Here is a 20,112-nt window from a genome sequence, read left to right as displayed (position 1 = left end):
CAAAATAGCCACCACAGCTTGCCTTCTCTTCAGTGGCCTTGCAGAGGCTGACAAACCTTTTTCAACGGAAGCCTGAAGCCTAAGGAAGGTGAATAGGAAGAGGGGGGGAAAAAAAAAAAAAAAAAAAAAGCTAGGCTAGCAACAGCAGTATGCACTACAGGCATGGTAGTGTGTGTTTTGTAAGTCAGCTCTGGAGTTGTGCGACCCCACAAAGTACAGAATACATAGATTTGAAGCAGTATCTTCAAATACTGACACCACTTACCTAGGAGATGGCAGGTGATTCAAAGAAATTACCATTTAGCCGACCCTAACTCAGCCTCACCTCACAAAACAAGGCAAATTTTACTCTAGAATACAGGAAAATTGCCACCTCCCTCTGACAGGCAGATCTCAGAAGTTTTCAAGGACCTCAGAACATACTGGCATACACTTCCTGCTTTTTGGCAGAGCCCTTGCTATCTTGAAAAAGCAAGGTGTCAGTGATCTGCATGTAAAGCAGAAGGGGGCTGAGGGGAAGGAGGGAGAAAGCACTGCAATGCAAAACACATACGCAGAGATTAAATATATATATATTTTTTTAGCAAAGTCTTTATTACAGAAATATTCACTCTCTAGACTTTTATATCTGTACATGCATTTCTTCCAGTGGGAAGATGTTGCTAAAAACAGGAAAAACAACAACAAAAAAAAAAAACCAAAAAAAAACCAATTAAAGAGGAAACCCATCATGGGGCCCTTTTTACTTGCTGCTCAGCATTGGCATCTGTAATCAAACAAGAATCTTACAAGTAAGAACATGTTAGAGAATAGACTTTGTACTGTGAAAGCTAGCAAGCTCTGCTGCTAAGAAGGTGCCTTCTGCTATAGCAAAGGTCAGCTTGAAGGATCTGCATAAGAGAGGGCAGGGGTCTCAAAATAGCAAAGCCTTATCAGACCTCCATAAAAATCAGTTGTCCAGTCATATCTACTTTCCCCAGTCACTGTTGAATCCATATATGAGGACACAGCAGGGACCCACTGCTGGGGCCCTGCTCCTCTGCATGGGCCTTTCTCGCCAGAAGAAAAGTTGAGTAGGTAGTGAAGTCATGCCTTTGAACAGCTAGCTACTATCCTACCAACTCCATCCAGCAAGAATAGGACTGACGGTCTGGGACCACTTCTGTAAGGCAAAGGTTCCCTCAACCAAGTACCTTGTATCAAGGCTCAGACAAGGACCGTCCACTTTTCTCCCAGACTGCTTCCTACTTCCAGGGTAACTAGAATGCAAATGCAGCAGCAGGAAATCTGTTGTGCCCAGACTACCTCTAGGACTGAAGGTTTCTACCTGGCTCCGTTATCTAGGAAGTTGGGAGGTTTTTCCACCCACATTCCTTGCTTTCTTGGGCTCTACACCATTCTTTGCTGCTGGCCAATGGCTGAACAGAGCAAAAATCCCAGCCATAAAGTACACAAACCACTCAGCCTGTGCAAGTGCAAAACCAGCTATTTCTCTGCTGCAGTGCTTACACTCAAGACCAGTCACCAGCAGCCATGGCTCCAGACCACAGTGGAGTCAGATTGGAACAAATGAAAATAAAAGCAGTTTAATCCTTGCACCTAAACTACAAAAACTAAACTGGGCACTGGTAGCAGGGATATCTCCAACATGCAGTGCCTGCAATTAAGTCAGATCCTTCCATACTCATTACTAAAAACCACCGTTAATATTTTATGTTCACGGTGGGGGCAGGGGAAGAATCCAGTTAATCACAACTTTTGTATGAAAGTTGGCAACCCAATGCAATCAACACAGCCAGCCTGGGGCTGAGTCCACACTATGCAGCAGTCTCTGAAGTACTGAAAAGAGCCAGAAAACTAGTGCAGGGATGAAGGAAAAGGAATAGAAGAACATGCAACCATCAGATCCAGAACCCAAGCAACCTATTCCAAAAGCAGGTGAGCACCACAACCAAAATCTGCCAGAACACACTATGACAGGTTGACCTGGCTCCCTCCCAGTGGCTTCTTGTCACATTCAAAGGGAAGAGCTCCACTGAAGGCAAGGCTTGACTGACTCCAGATGCAGGAGAAACAATGAAGGTAGAGCTCAGTAGTTCAGATGAGAGTCTAGGCTAGAAGATGCATAGCAGAAGAAGAATCAGGTTAATTGCAAGGCCTGTAAAGCACAACTAGTTACCACCACATCAGTAAGTAGGTGAGGCTACCAAAGCACTGGCATCTTGACAGCAGTTCTGATTCATGGGACAGGAAGTTGGTGTTTCTTTTGGAGGCCAAGGGAAAGATGTGGGAGAACAGGAGGGAGGAACAGTTATTGTACATTAGGCCCAGTGGGTTGTAGAATTGAGATATGTATAGGATGTGGGGCAGGTGGCAAAAGGTGTCTTGTGATGCAGGACAGTTAAGTTTCTGCTTCTTGAAGAAGAAATAATCCAGAGGCAGGATGTGCAGGTAGCCCAACGGCTCTATTGCCAGAAAATCAGGCTGTATTGCAACTCTAATAGTTCTTAGCAGAGTGGTATCAGAAATAGGATGTCACAGGAGTAATGGTCAATGGTTGGACAGTCTGGGTACGAGGCAGGAATGTTCTGTTTGCTCCTTTCTCAGTGGTGCCGTAGTTCTGGAGTCAAAAAACTCAAGACTTGGGCACTTTGGTGTAGTCTTCACTGTGTATGTTCTTGCAGAGTGAAATGGACAGTATCATCCCCAGCAACTGGAATAAGTAATGAAAAATGGGAAGTCAGTCACCAATCAGATAATAAGGTAGGAAGAAAGAATGGTATGGGGAGAAAAAAAAATACAGGGGTATCCTTTTAATGGTATCACTAAGGCAAACAGAGTTAATTCCCCCCCAGGATGATGAAAATACATTGCTGCAAAAACAACAACAACAAAAAACAAAAAAGCCCCAAACCTTTTAGGGGCTTTTTAAGGCAAAAGTTGTCATTTCACTAGTGGGATGTGTGTGTGTGTGTGTGTGTAAAAATACATATATTTCATACCATATATAGCAGCAGAAACCATGAGTAAACAGGGCTTACTCCAACCAATGAGAGGAGCAGTTCAAAGCTCAAAGCAGACAATTAGTAGCAGTATCAACATTAAGCAAGCTGTCCATCACTTAAAAAAAAAAAAAAAAACAAAAAAAAAAAACAACTTTGCCTTCATTAAACCATTTGTCTACTACTAAAAGAAAAAAAAGCCCAATAACTTTGTCTTTGAAAGAGTCTGCAAAAGAGAGACAGGATATGAACGTGTACCAGGGAATGACTTACCTCTACAACAGCAACACCTGTGCAGACCCCAAGAATGATACCAAGGTTGTCCTTCAACCAATCCTGTACCCCATCCACACAACCCTGTGGAGAAAAGACCATCAGAGGGGAAAGCAGCAAGGATTCTAAGTATCTCAAGACTAGAGATTCGTAACACCTCTCTTCTTGTGCATGCACAGCTTAAGCCTGTTACATACTATGCCAAATTTCACAGTAGCTTTAGCAGAGAAGAGCAAGATCCCTGTCATCCTGTTCATTAAAGTGAAAAACATTCTCCAGAGTCATTTCCAGAGTAGCAAAAACAAGATGACTTCAGTGGAAGCTTCATGAACCCCAGACATGTTCACTCACCTGCTTGTGAACAGGCCAGTCAGCGTATGTTGCAGTACCATTCACCCCAACATCCAGACTACAGAAGCCTGTATTTTCCTCAGCATCCTTGGAACTATTGGAGCAGGAGCAGGGATACGCAGTCAAGCTTCTGTTGATAAGAATGTTATTTTTTTCCCACTCCTCTGCTCCATTCCAGCCACAGCAGGTAAGCTAATAAGCAAAGATAAAGCATAGTGGTCATAACGCTTATGATAGCGTATGATAGCATATTACACACTCGAACAAACAGGCAGTGGATGCGGTCGCACACAGAGCGAGAACTTTTCACGGTCTGGTTCCTAAGTGCGAGGTACCTCCGGAGGCAGCCTTGGCCAGCAGGGCACAGCAGCCAGCCGCCGCACGGTGGCGCGGACATGCCACCGAGCCCCGGCTGCTCGCACTCGCCTGGCTGCTGCTCGGGGCTGGCTGGGACGCAGATGAGGAAAGTTTTCCATCCAAAGAGACATTTACATTCCTATGCCCTCACGTGACAGAGCTACAGACGCCGAAGGGGAAAGCACGTCGGGAAGTCCAGCAAAAGACTACGATCTTTTCTGGAAAGCCTATACTACCACACAAGCACTGGGATCCAGAGCAGAGAGATAATCAGATTTGAGGTGGAAGTTTAGGAAAAAATCCCTCTGCTCAGAGAAGAAACGTAGCGTTTCAGTCTGACATATGACAGTGGCAGTAAGAACAGCCGAACACCCACAACAGCATTAGCATTTGGTTTCCAAACAAGTGCTGAAAATCCAGCTGAAACTTCTCATCTCAGAAAGGTCTGGACTTTAAACCCATAACTGGTGACAGCACAACTCCTCTACTCCCTTTCAAATGCAAACCGTAGTGTATTAGAGGAAGTAGATTCTTAACACTCCACTCCTCCACAGAGCTTTCTTCTTCTGTTTCTACATTAAAACAATAGCTAAAGCAGGATCCTTTCTCTGCAGTAAGCCTTCCCTTGATTCAGATGGCAAGGAGCTACAAATACAGCAATAGAACATAAATAAATAACTCCCTCCAAGGAGGAATATTACTGGTCAGTGTAAAGAACAGACAAGAAAAATGCTATTACTTGCACTGATAATACATCAGCCTCATGCTGGGCATGTGTTTAACTCCAACAGCCAGCAGGCTCTCTGGTCCGTGGCTTGGCAGCAAACAGCTATCATGACTCCAGTGTGCCTGAACGCTGACCTAGTTGCTCAGGCATTGACCCTGATGCTAAAGTAGAAATCACAGGCAGTTGGATGGCTCCCAAGAATGCTCACGCTTGCAGAGGAATATCACAGTAAGCAGGCAACAGACACCAGCAGCAATGCAGACAGCGCTGCTGAGTTGCCTGGCAATAAGCTAGGGACTTTAACTTGCTGTAGAAGTAGCATGCACTGTGGCTTTCACACAGACTAAGGCATTCCAGAGACACTGCAGATGATGAGCAGAAGTGTCAGGGTATCATTTGGTAGGCCAGACACATTGCACTATGCAGCAAATACTATAGAAGAAAATCAGTGTCTTATCTACCACTAGTAGTACTACCTGCTAATATGCAGGCACCAAACATCACAGACAACTTCATATCTCAGCCAAATCAGTGCACTATAATGTTAACCAACAGTCACCTACGCTGAAAATGCAGCTTTTTAAAAGATACCTGAGGAATGTAGATGAGACACACCTAAGTCAGGTGGTACAGGAGATGGTTGCAGTTCACTACCAAGAAACATGAATAGACTACATGACATCCAAAGCTACGGGGGAGCTTCCGGAAGCTGAGAATATCAAGTAGTGGATGTCAGCAACTGTGACTTGAATATACAGAACTGGAAAGGCATAACAGGATTGAGGAACACTGCTAGGCTTCTTGCAATACCTGTTTTCATGTCTTCAGCCTAACTTTATAAACCATTTTGCTGCACTGGCAAAATAGCATTTTTCTTTTCCTTGCTTCACCTTGTGGCTCACCTGTTTCTGCACGTAGTCCCACGCATCTTGTAAGTTCTTATCTTCACCATTCACAGGGTCATAATCTTCAATCAGTTTTTCAACTATGCGTGACAACTCTCCTTTCAGCTGGCAAATTAAAAAAAGAGCAAAAGTCAGATCAGTCAATTCTTTGTAACTTCTTGTGGGTTTACTCTACATGACACCCCTCCTTATCAGCTTTAGTCCTGCTGCTCTGCTGCTCTCATAGCAGGGAAAAACAAAGGCTCATCATGGACATGGACACTGAAGCACTTTGCTTTGCTCTAGTTCCAGTGAATGAGGATAGAGCAAAGACAAACTGCAGGTGATTACAGGCACTGTAAAAGAAAAATGAAAATGGAATGAGCAGTAGCTTCTGCTTAGCCCATTTTCCAAAAGACCTGAAGGAGATAGTAATCTGTGCTCAGACTACCATACTCCCACAATACAGCCATTTCTATCTTGCAGCAAAAAGATAGAAACAGTAATACAATCACTGAGAAATAAGTATCATCTGATTGGCACATAAGCAGTAGGGAAAAAGGCAACAGGGCAGTGGAAAATCCCTCAGATCGACCTTGAAATAGTTTACTCTGCAGTCTTATCTATGCTTTGGAGAACAGGCAATAAATATCATTGACAAGATGAAATACGAAATGGGTTTACCAAGATAAAATCCCACTTTGATGACCAGATGGCATTTCTTGCTGAGAAATCTTTTTTCCAGGCAGAAGTAGACACATGAAATCTACCCCAGCTTTCAGTGACGTGTGGCTTGCTGCTACGTAAGAGGAAAGTTGCTCTGGAGGAAGTGAGTTAATTTGAAATCCCCGTTTCCTCCTTCAGTCACTTATTTCAAGCTTACTGAGTGGGTGGGAGACTGCTTCCTAGCTCCTCAGAAGTTGAGGAACCTTCCTATACTGATTAAGGCATTATGTTTGCCACACTGTTGGTAAAAGACACATTTGACATCCAAAGAAGTTCAAGAATCAGACTGAACAATCATATAGACAGAAAGGGAAGCAAAGTTTTTATCTCACAGGATAGCAAAGCTGTGAAGTTGCTGGCAAATAAGTGTACTGAGGACAACTGGAGATCTACCACAGTAAAACTTGGGATGCTTAGTGACAACAACAAAGGCAAGCAAACAATAAAAATAAAAATCTACAGACTGCAGTGGTACAGTATCAAGAACCAAAACATATGGTTTAACATGTATCAGGACCAGTACAATAAGAAAGTGTACATACACAGTTTCAGTCTTGAATGGAAGTTAGGACAGCAGTTTTCCTAAGCAATACAACAGTTAGCACTCCCCATTAAGTCCCTGCCTTGGTGCAGAGAAGGCTATGAACCTGATGAACGGTGAGAAATGGAACTGAGTAGGGCATATGAAAAATTGCTGTCCACCACAGGTGAGAAAAAGGGGAAAGATCAGTGCAAGCTGAAGGATAACACTGTCCTGTGGACTCACAGATAATTTCTAAATTTGCACTGAAAGGGAGACTTTGATCTGGGATCTCAGCTACTGCAGTTCATCCCCCAGTACTGCTGAGGCCCTCCACCTCTCAGGAAGGTATGAGTCACTCGGCTGCTGCGTGCAACTGTTTTTTGACATACAGCCTGTGGAAACTCCTGTTTTTCACAGGGCATTGATCTGTCTCTCCCCAGACTCCCGGAACTGCTGCTTCTGTATTGAGACAGCATGTACTACACCTGCCTAAACTGTTCACTGACAGTCTTACAACAAAGCTCAGGCTGATCAAATAACCCCTACGCACCCATTCCTTGTCCAGAGATTTATACCACCCCTCATCTTGATGAGAGGTACAAGCTACCACCCAGCAGGTTCCTCAGCCCCCTTCCTCCCTCCTCTCTCTGAAGATCTCCTCAGCCAGCCTGTGCACAAGGGACAGCTAATACAGCTGTCACTGTAAGGGACAGAGCCCTACCTCAAATGGCTCAAAAGAAACATCACTAGACAGCTAGAGTGATAGCACAGAGTTACATCACCCCTAGCACTGGGATTCTCCCACCTCAGTGTATTACCTTTTAGTCTGTGGTGCCACAGCATACTTCATATTAGTGGAAAATGTTTTTCTCTTTCTATTAAGCATTGTAAAAGACTGTGGCAAAGCAAAGGACAATCAGCAACAGAAAGCAGTGCCTACTCATGTGCTTGCTCTACCAGCTACTTCTTCTAGGAAACTGCAGCATGGCTCACAGCAATCACCTGCATCAGGCCAGGCAGATGGGAGCCACATGATCTTCCTTCTCATGATGTCTAACTCTTCCCCTTTTAATTACTTAGCTTCCCCCTTTTCCTTCCTTTCAAATCAAGGCAGCCTGACCTGGTTCCTACTAATGAGATTGGCCTTAGATGCTGCCATAAGCCTGATCCATTACTGAATCTCTGCATTCCCATCTTCACCCTCCTGCACACAGGGAGGGAGGCAAGGAGGGACAGGGCTGTCGTCTTGCCCAGGGCCCATCTGGCTCATTTGCACTCATGCCAGAAAGAATCAAGGGTCCCTTCTGCAAGGATCCCTACCAAAAGGAGCCTCCGTTCTCCAATCTGGAACCACACCACAAGCAGACATAGGGCCAGAGTTAGATGTCCCTGATTGCAGCTGCACAGGAAGCTGCATCTCTTCTCTTCCTCTATTATTATGCAAGAATAGGCAAGAAGTCTTACAAACAGCTCTAGTTTCAAAAGCGTCATCTAAGGAGGCATCTAAGGGAAAGAAAGCCAAGGATTCTTGGGTGTTTTATGAGGTAACTGGAGTAGGTGGGGATTATTACACAAACAATGGTACAGATCTGGAAAACACATGAAAAAATAGCTTGCTTAGCTGGCAGCACAGCTCAAGGGGGAGAAAGGCACCTGCAGCTGAATGCCTCTCTGCACTGCCATACAAAGCACAACAAGCCTAGAAAGGCATGCTGAACTTTAGCTTTTCCCCTCTTCACCCAATAAAGACTTCTCAGGACATAAGATGTGTGGAACATGGCTGCTCCAAGACACTGATGCCTCTGTCCAGCATCAGAAGGAACAACTTTACCACCAAAGCCAGAAAGCAGCAGGGCTATCAATCTCCCTTTCCCATGGGTTTACTGAAGAATACAGAAAAGCTGAATGCCAGAGGCAAAAGCATACATCACTGCTTCCAGCCATCATCACAGGACGAACCAACGCAGGAGTCTTCCACTATTAGACACCACTGGTCATCTATCCTGCCCCTCAGACTCAAGCAGATCCTTCTCCCAACGCATTTACTAGATTCTAGTCTGCATACTGAAACAGGCCCCAAATACAAGGGTGACCTCACCCCTCAGTCACTCCAGATTCTGAAACGAATGCATGCCCTGGAACCTCAGGCACAAATGTTTGCTACAAAGAATAGATAGAAAGGAGAGTAATTCCTAGGGCACTATCACTCTCCTTTGCCCAAGGCACTCAGAACCAAGCTGCAGAGAACTGTGTGAACTAGGACCTCATCCAGGCTTCTCAGGTCCAAAGTGTTGCGTACTAAAGAGGTGTTAAGTGAAACTTACAATGTTGCTATCCTGCTGTCCTAAAAAAACAAAAAACAAAAAAACAAAAATACCCCACCACAAGTTTTCTGTAGGGGAAATGAATGTTCAACATCCTCCTACAGTGGGCAAGCCCTGGGCAGTTCCAGTCCAATGGGGCATTCCTCCAGCCATGCCCACAAGACAGGCAGAGCTGCAGCCTTCCTGTCAGGTTCAGCATTTACAGCTACACTGACTTGCTCAGCAGACTTCCATATGTCAGTGTGGGGAAGGATTCTGACACTGAAAGTGAACAGATTTCAACAGAAACATAGGCCTTGCCATACAGGCCAGCAAGTGAATCTGTGCAGTATCTATTGATCAAGAAGTGAGCAGGTAGGGAGCAGTACAATAATCTCGTCTCATCTTCTCTAGTAGAGAAATTAAGACTTCAGTAAAAAGAAGCAGAAGAGTATCATCTTGCAGCACTTGATCCAGGATTCTTTCCTTCACTCTTATTATTCCTTGTTTTATATCTAACCAACTTCCTGAAGTCAGAAAGGAAAAACAAACATGAAAAACACAATGGGGAGTGGATCCTGAGAAGTTTTCAGTCTTCTCCACTGTACTCTGAGCTGCCCTGGGATGGCATACATCAAGTGAAGCAGAGTGACACACATAGAGTCACTGAAGCACAGCCCACAAACCAGCATGTGAGAGGTTTTTGCCAAGACATTCTTGAAATTGTCTTCTTTCCCCCCTCCCCTCCCAATTGTTCTGGGCAGGTACTTCAGACGATCCCTGACACAGAAGGTCTCTGGAAAAGTTTTACCATAAGTTCTGCTCACTGAGAACGGCTGCATGTGTTCAAACCTCATCTCCCCCTCCGTTATTCTGATGGATCTGTACAGTTATTTCAGCTGCGCTGATTTTGCTGTCTGTGCAAAACTCTCTGCACTTTCAATCTCCCCCTGATGATTGAGGTCCAAACAAAGAATTACAACTAAAATTGGAATTTCCTACATTGAAGTAACAGCTGGAGGAGAAGTACTGAGAGAGGTACAGAACTTCAGGACTTGGGAAGTCGTATTTCCCCAGCAGCAGGGAAATGCCGATCCTCACACCTCCTCTGCATTAGTCAGAGCTGTTGTGAATCAGCAGCCTGTTTTAAATCTAACTTCACGTATCAGATAATCAGTGTTTCAGTTTCTCCTCTACCCTCAGCCAGCCCAGAGAGCAAACTACATTCACACCACACTTGGCAAGGAACCCAACCAACAGCTGCTCACAGTCACCACAGCTACTTGCACAAAGTTCCTATCAGCTACACCAGGGCAGGCACCTCCCACCTTCCCGACTTCACCACCAACTTCCTCAACCACCTACTTTTGTAAACACCAGCAGAAAGACTGGCTTAGGGGAAGCAAGCACAGTGCTGCAGTGGTAGGATATGTGGTTATGCGGCAAAGGACAGGGTTACCCATATCTGGTACTAGAAACCTTCATGCCAACACAGGAGCCAGCAGGAACAACACAGTTTTAACTTGTTCCCACTATGTGAACGTACCTCTCATTTGAGGTGGCAATTGGTTAAAAGGTCTAACCGAGCACTGTGCAGGCCAGGAAACCTATAGCCAGGACAGCATGCTGCAATGCACTGACATATCTCAGAGAAGTTATTCCTTTAAATTCTGGAGACTCACAACTCTGTGCATATGCTGTGAAATTCCATTCCTGACAAGAGAGGCCCACTTCAAATTGTTAAACCACTTGGCTTTAAGCTCCAGTGATAGCACAGGAACCGTCAGATACTAGGGATTGCTCTTGGGAAAGAAAGGCAGCTCTTCCAAGAAGAGCTTTATATGCAAGTTCTTAAGAGTTTAAAGGATGGAACATGATGACACAGAGTTAAGAAGGTTGGACTGGTAATCCAGTATGGCAGCTGTGATGACAGTGTGGTAATTACTGATATTACTACATTCACAAATAGTAGCCTACAGCAGGATCAAGATGAAGTATGGTCAAAAAGCTTTTCAAGAATTGCTCTTTACTTTTCCCACAACGAGAAATAAAGCCTATATACTAAACAGTTTCCTAATCCTTGAGAAAGTAAGGCTACCAAGCCTGGCAGATACAGGAGAAACAAGCTGTACAGCAGCTACAGTGCTGGTGTGGAAGAAAAGACAATTCAGTTGTGCTTGCCAATTGTATATCCAAGTTGAAGAGCATTTTTAGGTGTCTTCTGTTACCCCAAGGTAAGCCTAGGGAAAACAAACACAGACAGTAACACTCACTTCTTCTTGCTGGAAATAGATGACCAGTCCTGCAGCCACCTGAGTTATGAGAATCAGCATGAGGCAGGTAAAGTACTGGAAACAAAGAGAGAAAACATTACCATTATCAGTTTTCATAAAGTCTGCACATAAGAGCAAAACTTTCAGTGAGACTTCATTTACAGAAAAAGTCACATCTAGCCAACATCTTTGCCTGCAGACAAGCTCAGCTATCAAAAATACTCTTCACAGTGAAAGGCTTAAGTACAAGCCTCTGCAAGTATCAACAGCAGCTACAACTTATTGAGTCAGCACATTTCAGCACTTGTCTCATTAGGCTAACAGGAAGAAGACAGTTTATGAACATCACCTGCATGTGTCACTCCAGCCAGGATTCCCTCTCCCACCCCCAGCACTGTTATAGTCTGTTTGACCTCAACTGGTTGAACTCTCTCCACCCACAGCAAATTGGTGTTGAGACTTTCCTGGTGCCAAAACAAATGATGTGGCCATAACTGGTTTCCTATATACACGTGCTCTGAATAAGCAGTAGTATATTAGCAGGTGGAGGTTTATGAAGGTAGTTTTGTGCCATTTAACAGAAAATTTTACATAGATAAACCACTGGTTGCAGCATGCTGACCAGGGAATATAAAGTAAGCAGATAAAGAATTAGATCTGAGTTGACCTGGCAGAAGTATTGTCCCCAAGGAGACTTGAATCTCAGAATACAATCCAAAATATATTTTGCTGGAGAGATATCAAAGGGTAATCTAAAAGACCAGATGAATTCTCTCACCAGACCCAAGAGACATCGGATTTCATTGACTGCTCCAAGACAGCCCAGGAATCCCATCAGCATAGTGAGAGACCCAACACCGACCAGGATGTATGCGCCAGTCCTCACAGAGGGAGATGAGGTCTCTGCAGAGGCCAAGAGAAGGAACAAATTAGCTACTGACAAATATGACAAGACTGCCATCACCATTTGGAGAACTGACTCCATATCCACATAAGTCTACTATCTTCTACAAGAACAACACATGGAAGCATGTCAAATATGGGACAGAAGACTGCTTCTGGGTCTCCTGATGAGGGAATACCACTGAAGACAACCTGCAGGTCTGTATTATCTCAAAGCCTGGAGGACTAAAGGTCACTCCAAACAACTGCACTCATTGCACACCGTTTCAATACTCATCTATGACTCCTGCAAATAGATGCTAATTCCAGGATCAAAACAGGGATTGTGCCCAAATGTAATGCTATAATGGGATAGAAAGTATCACAATAATAGCACAATGGCAAAGTCTTTGGCTACAACAAATGAGAACAATCCCAAATGCAACAGCTGCAAACACAGAAATGAAGAAAGCGATCTGCTTGCCTTTGGGAGACCTCAGGTGGGCAGGGATCTTCAGCAAGAGATACCCTCACCTCTACTGCTAACCCCTAAATGAGATCTGGGAAGGGCTGGATCCTGTATGAATTGCATATACCTGAGCTTCCCTGGGTTGGCCCTGCCTTCCCAGCAGGTGCTCAATAACTGGTTCAGGACATGACTTAGCATTTCTGCTACATTAAATTAGCTACTTTTGCACATCCTTCTAGCAGCTACCACCCACTGTTGTCTGGAACAACTGCATTTTCTCTATTTTCAACAGCTTTTCATTCAAGTCTACGTAATGTTATTTCAGACATGCTGGTGCTGTCAGTCCTCTCAGCATCTGATACTTTAAGCAACAGAAGAAAAAAGCCCTTATATCTGAGTTGGTCACAGAACTATTTCTTGCTGAATAAGACTAGAGAAAGGCATGCATTATGGCATAAAAGTTCAAAGAGTCTGGAAATAGCAACCAAAAACCAAATTGATCATTAACAGAAATCTGTAAACCTGTGAGTTGGATAGTGCAGAAGAATGTCCAGTGATCCATGCAATTAATATTTCTAGAGCTCAGCATTCAGTTTCCTAGAAAGAAGTCCCAAGAAACAGGAGAATTCCCTGAGCTCTTCTAGAAATAGGTTAAAAAGAGACAATAACTAAGTCCAGGCTAATATTCTTGCTTAGTCAGTTTCTCACTATAAGAAAAAGCCATTTCCAGCTGCAAAATCCTTCAGAGAAGCCAGAGCAGTAAATAGGCAGAGGCCATGCTCACACCTCTCATCTGCAATACGCCTTGTCTCAGAAACGTGGCCCTGCTGGCTGGGCAAGCCCTGCTCTGCTACTGTCACTCCATGTTTTCCCCTGCGCTGGGCCAGCTGCCAGGCAAGCACAAGAGGCCCCTTGGCAGCAGGCTGCAATGCCCTGCTGTGCAGAGCTCCTCCAACGGGTTACTAAAGCAGAGGAAGAGAGGGGCAGGCATGAGAAAGGAAGCGAGGAGCAGGGAGAAAGAGCTGAGACTAGAAATTGCCAGGAAGGAAGTAAAATCTTCACACACTTTGTTATTCTGGGTAAAACGGGAAGAAAAAGAGGCAGACCAAGGGACTTGGAACATTCACAGTGGCGGCGGCAACCTTAAGCCTGGGGGAGTAGCTGCTGCACAACTGGCACTGATCACATCTCGGACCCTGACAGATGATGCAAGTAGCCAGGCCTTGGTAAGCCCCTTTTCAGCTATCTGTATTCAATGTGTTTCTGCTCATGCTCACACATTACTTACCACCACCCTTTACTAGGCTTCTCGCCCTTTTAATGGTGCAGTGTTAGCCAGATGCCACAGCACAATAAACAGAGCAGCCTGCAGTGTCTGTGTGTACTGGCCATAGTGGGGGTGTTCTCTCCGCCCAGCATCTTTCAAAAGCACTGCTAAAAAGCAGCGACTTGGGAGCAGGAGTTGGGAGATAAAGGATTGGTGTAACTGGGAGCAGAGCTACAAATGCCATTGCCATCCATTCCTTGGGCAAACAAGACGGGGCTACAAGCAGCATTTGCCTAGCATCCAATTTTCTCTACAGCATCTGACACTGGTGACATAAGCAACAATTCTGGATGTAGTGACAATGAATAACACAACTTGTTAGAAGCCCCCGCTAAGAAAAGGCACAAAGGAAGCAGTTTGTCAGAGCCAAAGCTGTTGTGGCAATACAGCATGTAGAGAGAATAGGATGAAATACTAGTCCTTAGGTTTAAGATGAAGCATTTGGGTAGCTGGGTGAAGAGTCAATAGTCTTACACAGTCTGACCCCAGTGTTGCAATCCACGAGACTAGCAGAAACACCATGTCTTGAGGCATGCTCCTTTTCACCTTGTTCTTACTAGAGGTTCATCTTGCCATAAACCATGTTGTTGCTCAGGTCACGAAGCCTGCTAAAAAACATTGCCATCCCCAGACTAAACCACTAAAACACAGAGCTCCAGACCAGAGTCAATTAAAAAAAGAGAAAGACGAAGAAGAAACATGGTCTTACGCAGAACTGAAATGAAGCTGGTTTTGTCGGCCAAAATCCATATTCCAAAACCCAGGATCACAGCACCCAGAATCTGAAAGAACAAGAACAAAACAAATATTTGTATAAACTAATAAGCCAGCTATAAGAGGCAGTAACCCTTATTCATATTTCCAGAGGAAAAACAACTATTCTTTTGCTGTTCCCACCCATCTCCCCCATGGTACTCCTCCCAACATAAACAGGATTAGCATGACTCCAGGAAGAGAGCTTCAGCCAACTGCACAGGAGCCCCAAGTTCTGTTTGGCAGACTTTCACACCATATCAGAGGAAGGTTCAAAACAGTCTCATGAGAAGATGCTGCTAGAATCTTGCACGAGGAAGTGCACAGCTTCTCTGAAGATCTGAGGGAGGACAAGAGCATCTAGCATGTGATTTAAAAGATTTTTTGAACAGAGAAACTGACTGTAAGGGACCAGACTGCAAGCCAGCTGCCAAGGATTACATAGCTGTCAGCTGGAACCTCCCCAGGGAGGACATCTTGGGCTTGTCAGGCTCTGCTACGATGTTATGGCTTCAGCCCACAAACACACAAAACCAGTAGCATTCCCTTTGCATGCAGGTTCCCATGAGCAAAGGGCTTTTCTTCTTCCAGAGCCAGGCTCAGGCATTTTGTCTTGTGACCCTATGTTACGCCGGAGCACCCTAACCCCTCAATACTCCAGCCAACACATCTTCCTACCAACTGTTATGAAACATCAGTCACAGCCTGTGCCTCACCAGTTTTATCTAGGGGAAAGATTAGCAGAGCAATATGTCCCTGTGAGTACTCAGCTGTGTCCAGATCCTAAATCAAGAAGGCCAGAAACATACAGATTTCTCACCTTGTTTTGAAGGAGGAGAGAGGAGAAAAAAAAAAAAAAAAGCATATTCTGTTTCAGTCTCTAGGTATTATTGTACATTGAGGTCACTCCAACTCCCAGAATCAGGATCGTAACACCACTGTACCACAATGAAGTCACTATGCTAAGAAGCCTGTGAGTTTGCTGGATTTATAGGAAGCCAAAACTTGTGCAGCGCGGACAATTCAAAGTTGCAGAGTGGTGAAAGTTCTAAAATACTGTAAAGGAGCAAGGGAAGGATAAAGGCAAGTGACGTGCCTCCAAAGGATGTGATCTGCAGGCAGTAGATCTTACACCAGCAGAATTTCAGCAGAGGATGAAGCAAAGTACTGAATAAATCAACAGGACTGAAGAGAGGTGGCAATTCTGTGCTTCATTATAGAGTGTTCAGATAGACCATGGAAACGTCAAACCATCACCTGAAGCAAGCTGGCAGAGAGCCATATGGCAAGGCATTGTCAACACATTTCCAAAGTTTACACTGTGCTTCAGCTCTTCACACAAAGATGCCTTTCTGAGCAAAGATAAAACAACACTCTGAAATAAGCTGCTTGCAAGCTTCCTGGCTTGGCAGAGGAATAACACAGCTCTGAGAGTTAAACTAAAAAGTCACTGAGCAAGTTCCCAATATCTGAAGACCAATGAAGAACGGCATCTCAGCTGTAGAAAGCATGCTGCTGTTGTTTCTCAGTAAAAACAAAACAAAACCCAACAAGATGATAGTAACAAGAATCTTTGTATCACATCCCAGAGTGCTGCGCAGGAGCACTGGATCTGTTGGTCAAACTGGAAATGAAAGCCCCTTGAATATACAACAGCTGGAGGCTCCTAAAAATTCCTCTTAAACTTTGTATTCACAGGAACTGCTGAATTTACAGTTTGAGGCAGTCTCATATTTAAGCCAGTCTTATTAAAATATTTGTCTTGAACAAAGATGCAAACTGGGCTTTGTGTGACATCTCTTTTGGCTCACTGACCCCGAGATGTCACCTCGGTTTTGCTGCCACTGACAAAACACAGAACTCCTGCTGAACTGAGTTCCTGGGAAGTTATTTGTTATGAGGTACTCTGACTACCCAAGGCCTGTTTTCACTCGGAGCTTTGCTCTTGTCCACAGCTCATGTGTTTGCCAGGAGCTGCTGCTGAAAACACTAAAAGGGGGAGGGCAGTGAGAAAAGAAACCACAAGGAAAAAAATACTGCTCCGTTTACAACCCTACTGTTATATCCTAGCGGGCGGGTATCTCTGCTCAATGTCTGCAAGAGTTTCCATACACAGCTTTTGCCATTGGCTTGGCTTCAGTCTCTGCACATAGGAATCACACCTGATGATGCCCACAGAGTTAAATTCCTCTTCTCTGCTGCCCTACAGCCCTGAAGCAGAGCATGGATGCCTCTCCCTCACCCCAGCAATGAGGATGTACCCCAGATCTCAGCAAGATCCACATCCAAACCCAAGCAAGGAAGATGCAGCCCCCTGAAGGCAGCTCTGGCAGTTTTCCATAGCACAACTCAATGAAGAGGGTTATGGAAGAACTCTGCTGTCACTGGACCCAATCAAGCCCTAAGTTCTGAGAAGTATCACAACTGATAACTAGAGGCCTTGTTTCAAGTTGCAGTCTGTTCCATTTACGGAGGTGTTTGGGAGAACTGTTTTCCCTTTAAGGAGAAGCACCTGCTGTAGCCTATGCCTGCTATCCAAGGAAGAGATGTGTAAAGTTTTAACTAGAGAAACTAAGCTTATACCCTAAACTTATGTTTTGGCAACTTCTGAGACATGTAGGAAAGCAGTTCAAACAATCCTTTTCCCTTTAATTAAAGCAGGTCAAACCTTCCCCCGAAACAAGGCTCCAAGGCTGCAATACACCAAGTCCCTGAACTACTTCAGCTAGAACAAAGGACCTCCTTACAGTCCTCAAACTGTAGAGAAAAGCTATTTCAACAACTAACTTCTGAAAGTGGCACCAGGGTCTCTAAAGGCTAAATTCATCAGCTCCAAGTCAGGCTACAGAACACTGCTGGCAGAGGGCTGGCCTTCACAGTGTAACCACAAAGGCTCAGCTCAGTATCTTTCCAGAGGACAAAGCTCTATCTCCAGCATTAACATCCATGCTGAAGCAGCATGAGAGTCTTTTGCAATCAAGTGTAAGTCCATGGAATAAAAGAACAGTCCCTGTGAGCTGACAGCTTGTGGAGCACAAGCCAGCTAGGAGAGCTGCCCAGCTCTCAGCCATCACTGTGGGCTCTGGCTGGCCAGCAGCACAAGTTTCAGAGGGCAAGGGAACAGTAGGAATTTCTTGAGCTCAGAGCCAGGCACTCTCCATAACTGAGCTCAGCACCCAGTGCAGCCAGCACGAGGGTTGCAGAACCTCTCTGTGCTGGAAGCTTACAGCAGTGCTGCAGCAATTTTTCTACTGGACTAAAGCTGATCTAGAAACATCTACATTGTATAAGCTTGGACATCCCCCATTCACACCCTGAACAACTGTAACAGGAAAAAGCTTCTTGGGTCAACTACTTCCTATGGCAGCCAGATAGTAACAGATACCGCTTTTCTCAACATCAGGCACATGCAAAAAGCCTACCATCAGCTGAAACAGCTCAAAATCTTAGCTCCAGAGAAGCAGTAAGCTCCACTGCAGGACAGATCAGCTTCAAATGCCCCCTTTCCATGGGGCAGCCCTAGGGGAAAGACAGCACCTGTAGCATAGCACAGCCACGCAGGAACAGAGAGAGAAGCTGCATTTAGGGACAGACCAGAAAGCAGTGTTCCCCTTATCCTGCCTTCTTTCCCACCTCCACCTCCCAGCTTGGCCCTTCCCTTCCCTAACATGCTACACAAAGGGTAACAGTATCAGACAAGCTATTCTCTTGTTGGTATATGGAAAGTAGAAGCCACCTCCTTCAGCAGAGCAATACTCCACACCAGGAGGGCACCAACACTGCCATCACTGGCCCTTTGCTCGCACAACACACAGTATCTAAGTTTCACAATAGGATGCATGTGAGAGTGTGCCCCTTCTAGCCCCCATTTGACTGAAAAAAAAAAGAAAAAAAGAAAAAAAAGAAAAAAAAAAAATGCTCAGACTGGATTACCTTTCGCTGAGACACACGCTGGAGAATAACTATCCAGAGGCCTGCTTCTTTTCCCCAGCCAAGCCCTCCTCAGTCCCCCCGTACCTTCCAATTCCTTTTCAAACAGGGGACTTGGACTAATTCACCTTGTTAAAAACCAGAACCAGCCCTTGAGACTGAAACAAAATTAGAGTTGTTCTTTGAAGTCCTGCCTGACCTATTTATGAGGGCAGTGCTGCTACTTGGCAGGTTTTGTAGCTTTGCTGCTCAGGGGCAGCTTTGCTGCTGCTCTAGATGTAGCAGAAAAAGAAGCTACCACGCCTCTCCATCCAGCAAAACCTCATAACTCTGGCCTTCCATTCCCATTGCAAAAAAGTAGATGTGCGCACTGGAGGCAGCAAGTGTGAACCAGGAGCAGAGCACCTAGTCATACTTGGAGCCAGCAGCTCCAATGTGCTTCAGCTTCAGGAGTTCCATTCTCTCTTCCAAAATCTGTGTCATTTAATGAACACACTGGGCCAGCATCCAGAAAAAAAACCATGTTTCCAGCTAATTTTAGTTCCTACTTACTCCGCAGACACCCGCAATACTTACAAGGAACAGGAGATTGAAGAGGAACAGGAAGTACTTGGTGACTTTCAGGCAGCCAGACCCCATCTTCTCTCACTTACAGATCTACAGGAAAAGCAGAAGAACGAGTGGCTGTTAGCATCAGGTCCTCCAGGCAGATTGGACAACACCCTCACCCCATGCAGAGCTCTGCATCACACAGTAGGTCTCACAGAAGGCACACCAGAAGCATGCATTGGACAGACATCCTGAGCTGTCCTTGAGAGCAGCAAGACAGGACAACATCGTCATTACAAATACAGCTGCTGCAAAGACCTCCCAGAGCTGACAGAGCTATCAGATGTTCCAGAAGGGATTTAGTCACATATACACTAATTCCATCACTATTTGCACAGAGTTTGTGTTAACAGCATCAGCCACAACAGCAACTGTAGCTGCTAGTCCAGATGGAGCAAAGTTATGCACTTATCTGAAGACAGAGCCCACAAGAACAGGTCCTGTTCCCTCCAAAAACTGTCATCTCTTTGTGACCCCTGAGCAAATGAGGGAACACTGGGTCAACCTGTAAGGTAGCATAAAATCAAGCTTCTTGTGTGCAACTCTGCACTGGATGGCTCAGCGACACTTGAGAACCAGCAAGTCTACTGCATACCAGCAGGTTACTCACGTACTGCAAATTCTGCTGCAATTGCAAGACATGTAAAATTTCAGCAAGTGCCCATTTCTATAGACAACCTCAGAAGTACAAGGCAGCATGGGATGATGGATTGGGATGCTGCT

General features: G+C 45.0%; 1 protein-coding gene across 1 annotated transcript in view; it reads right to left on the bottom strand.

Moving 5' to 3' along the window:
- Positions 1-571: 571 nt before the first annotated feature.
- CD82 (CD82 molecule) overlaps positions 572-20,112 on the bottom strand; it is a 34,366-nt gene continuing 14,825 nt past the window's right edge. Inside the window, exons 2-9 of the mRNA XM_052694160.1 lie at positions 19,357-19,437; positions 14,807-14,879; positions 12,198-12,322; positions 11,420-11,494; positions 5,613-5,720; positions 3,627-3,818; positions 3,276-3,359; positions 572-2,713 (exon numbers count right to left, since the gene is read on the bottom strand). Of these exons, the coding sequence (XP_052550120.1) occupies positions 2,636-2,713; positions 3,276-3,359; positions 3,627-3,818; positions 5,613-5,720; positions 11,420-11,494; positions 12,198-12,322; positions 14,807-14,879; positions 19,357-19,419 (798 nt within the window). The 5' untranslated portion in view covers positions 19,420-19,437 and the 3' untranslated portion in view covers positions 572-2,635. The remainder of the gene's footprint in view (positions 2,714-3,275; positions 3,360-3,626; positions 3,819-5,612; positions 5,721-11,419; positions 11,495-12,197; positions 12,323-14,806; positions 14,880-19,356; positions 19,438-20,112) is intronic.

The sequence above is a fragment of the Tympanuchus pallidicinctus genome, unplaced genomic scaffold (assembly GCF_026119805.1).
Source record: "Tympanuchus pallidicinctus isolate F22 unplaced genomic scaffold, pur_lepc_1.0 scaffold3, whole genome shotgun sequence".
Classification (NCBI taxonomy): domain Eukaryota; kingdom Metazoa; phylum Chordata; class Aves; order Galliformes; family Phasianidae; genus Tympanuchus; species Tympanuchus pallidicinctus.
This window is presented reverse-complemented; position numbering and strand designations above follow the sequence as displayed.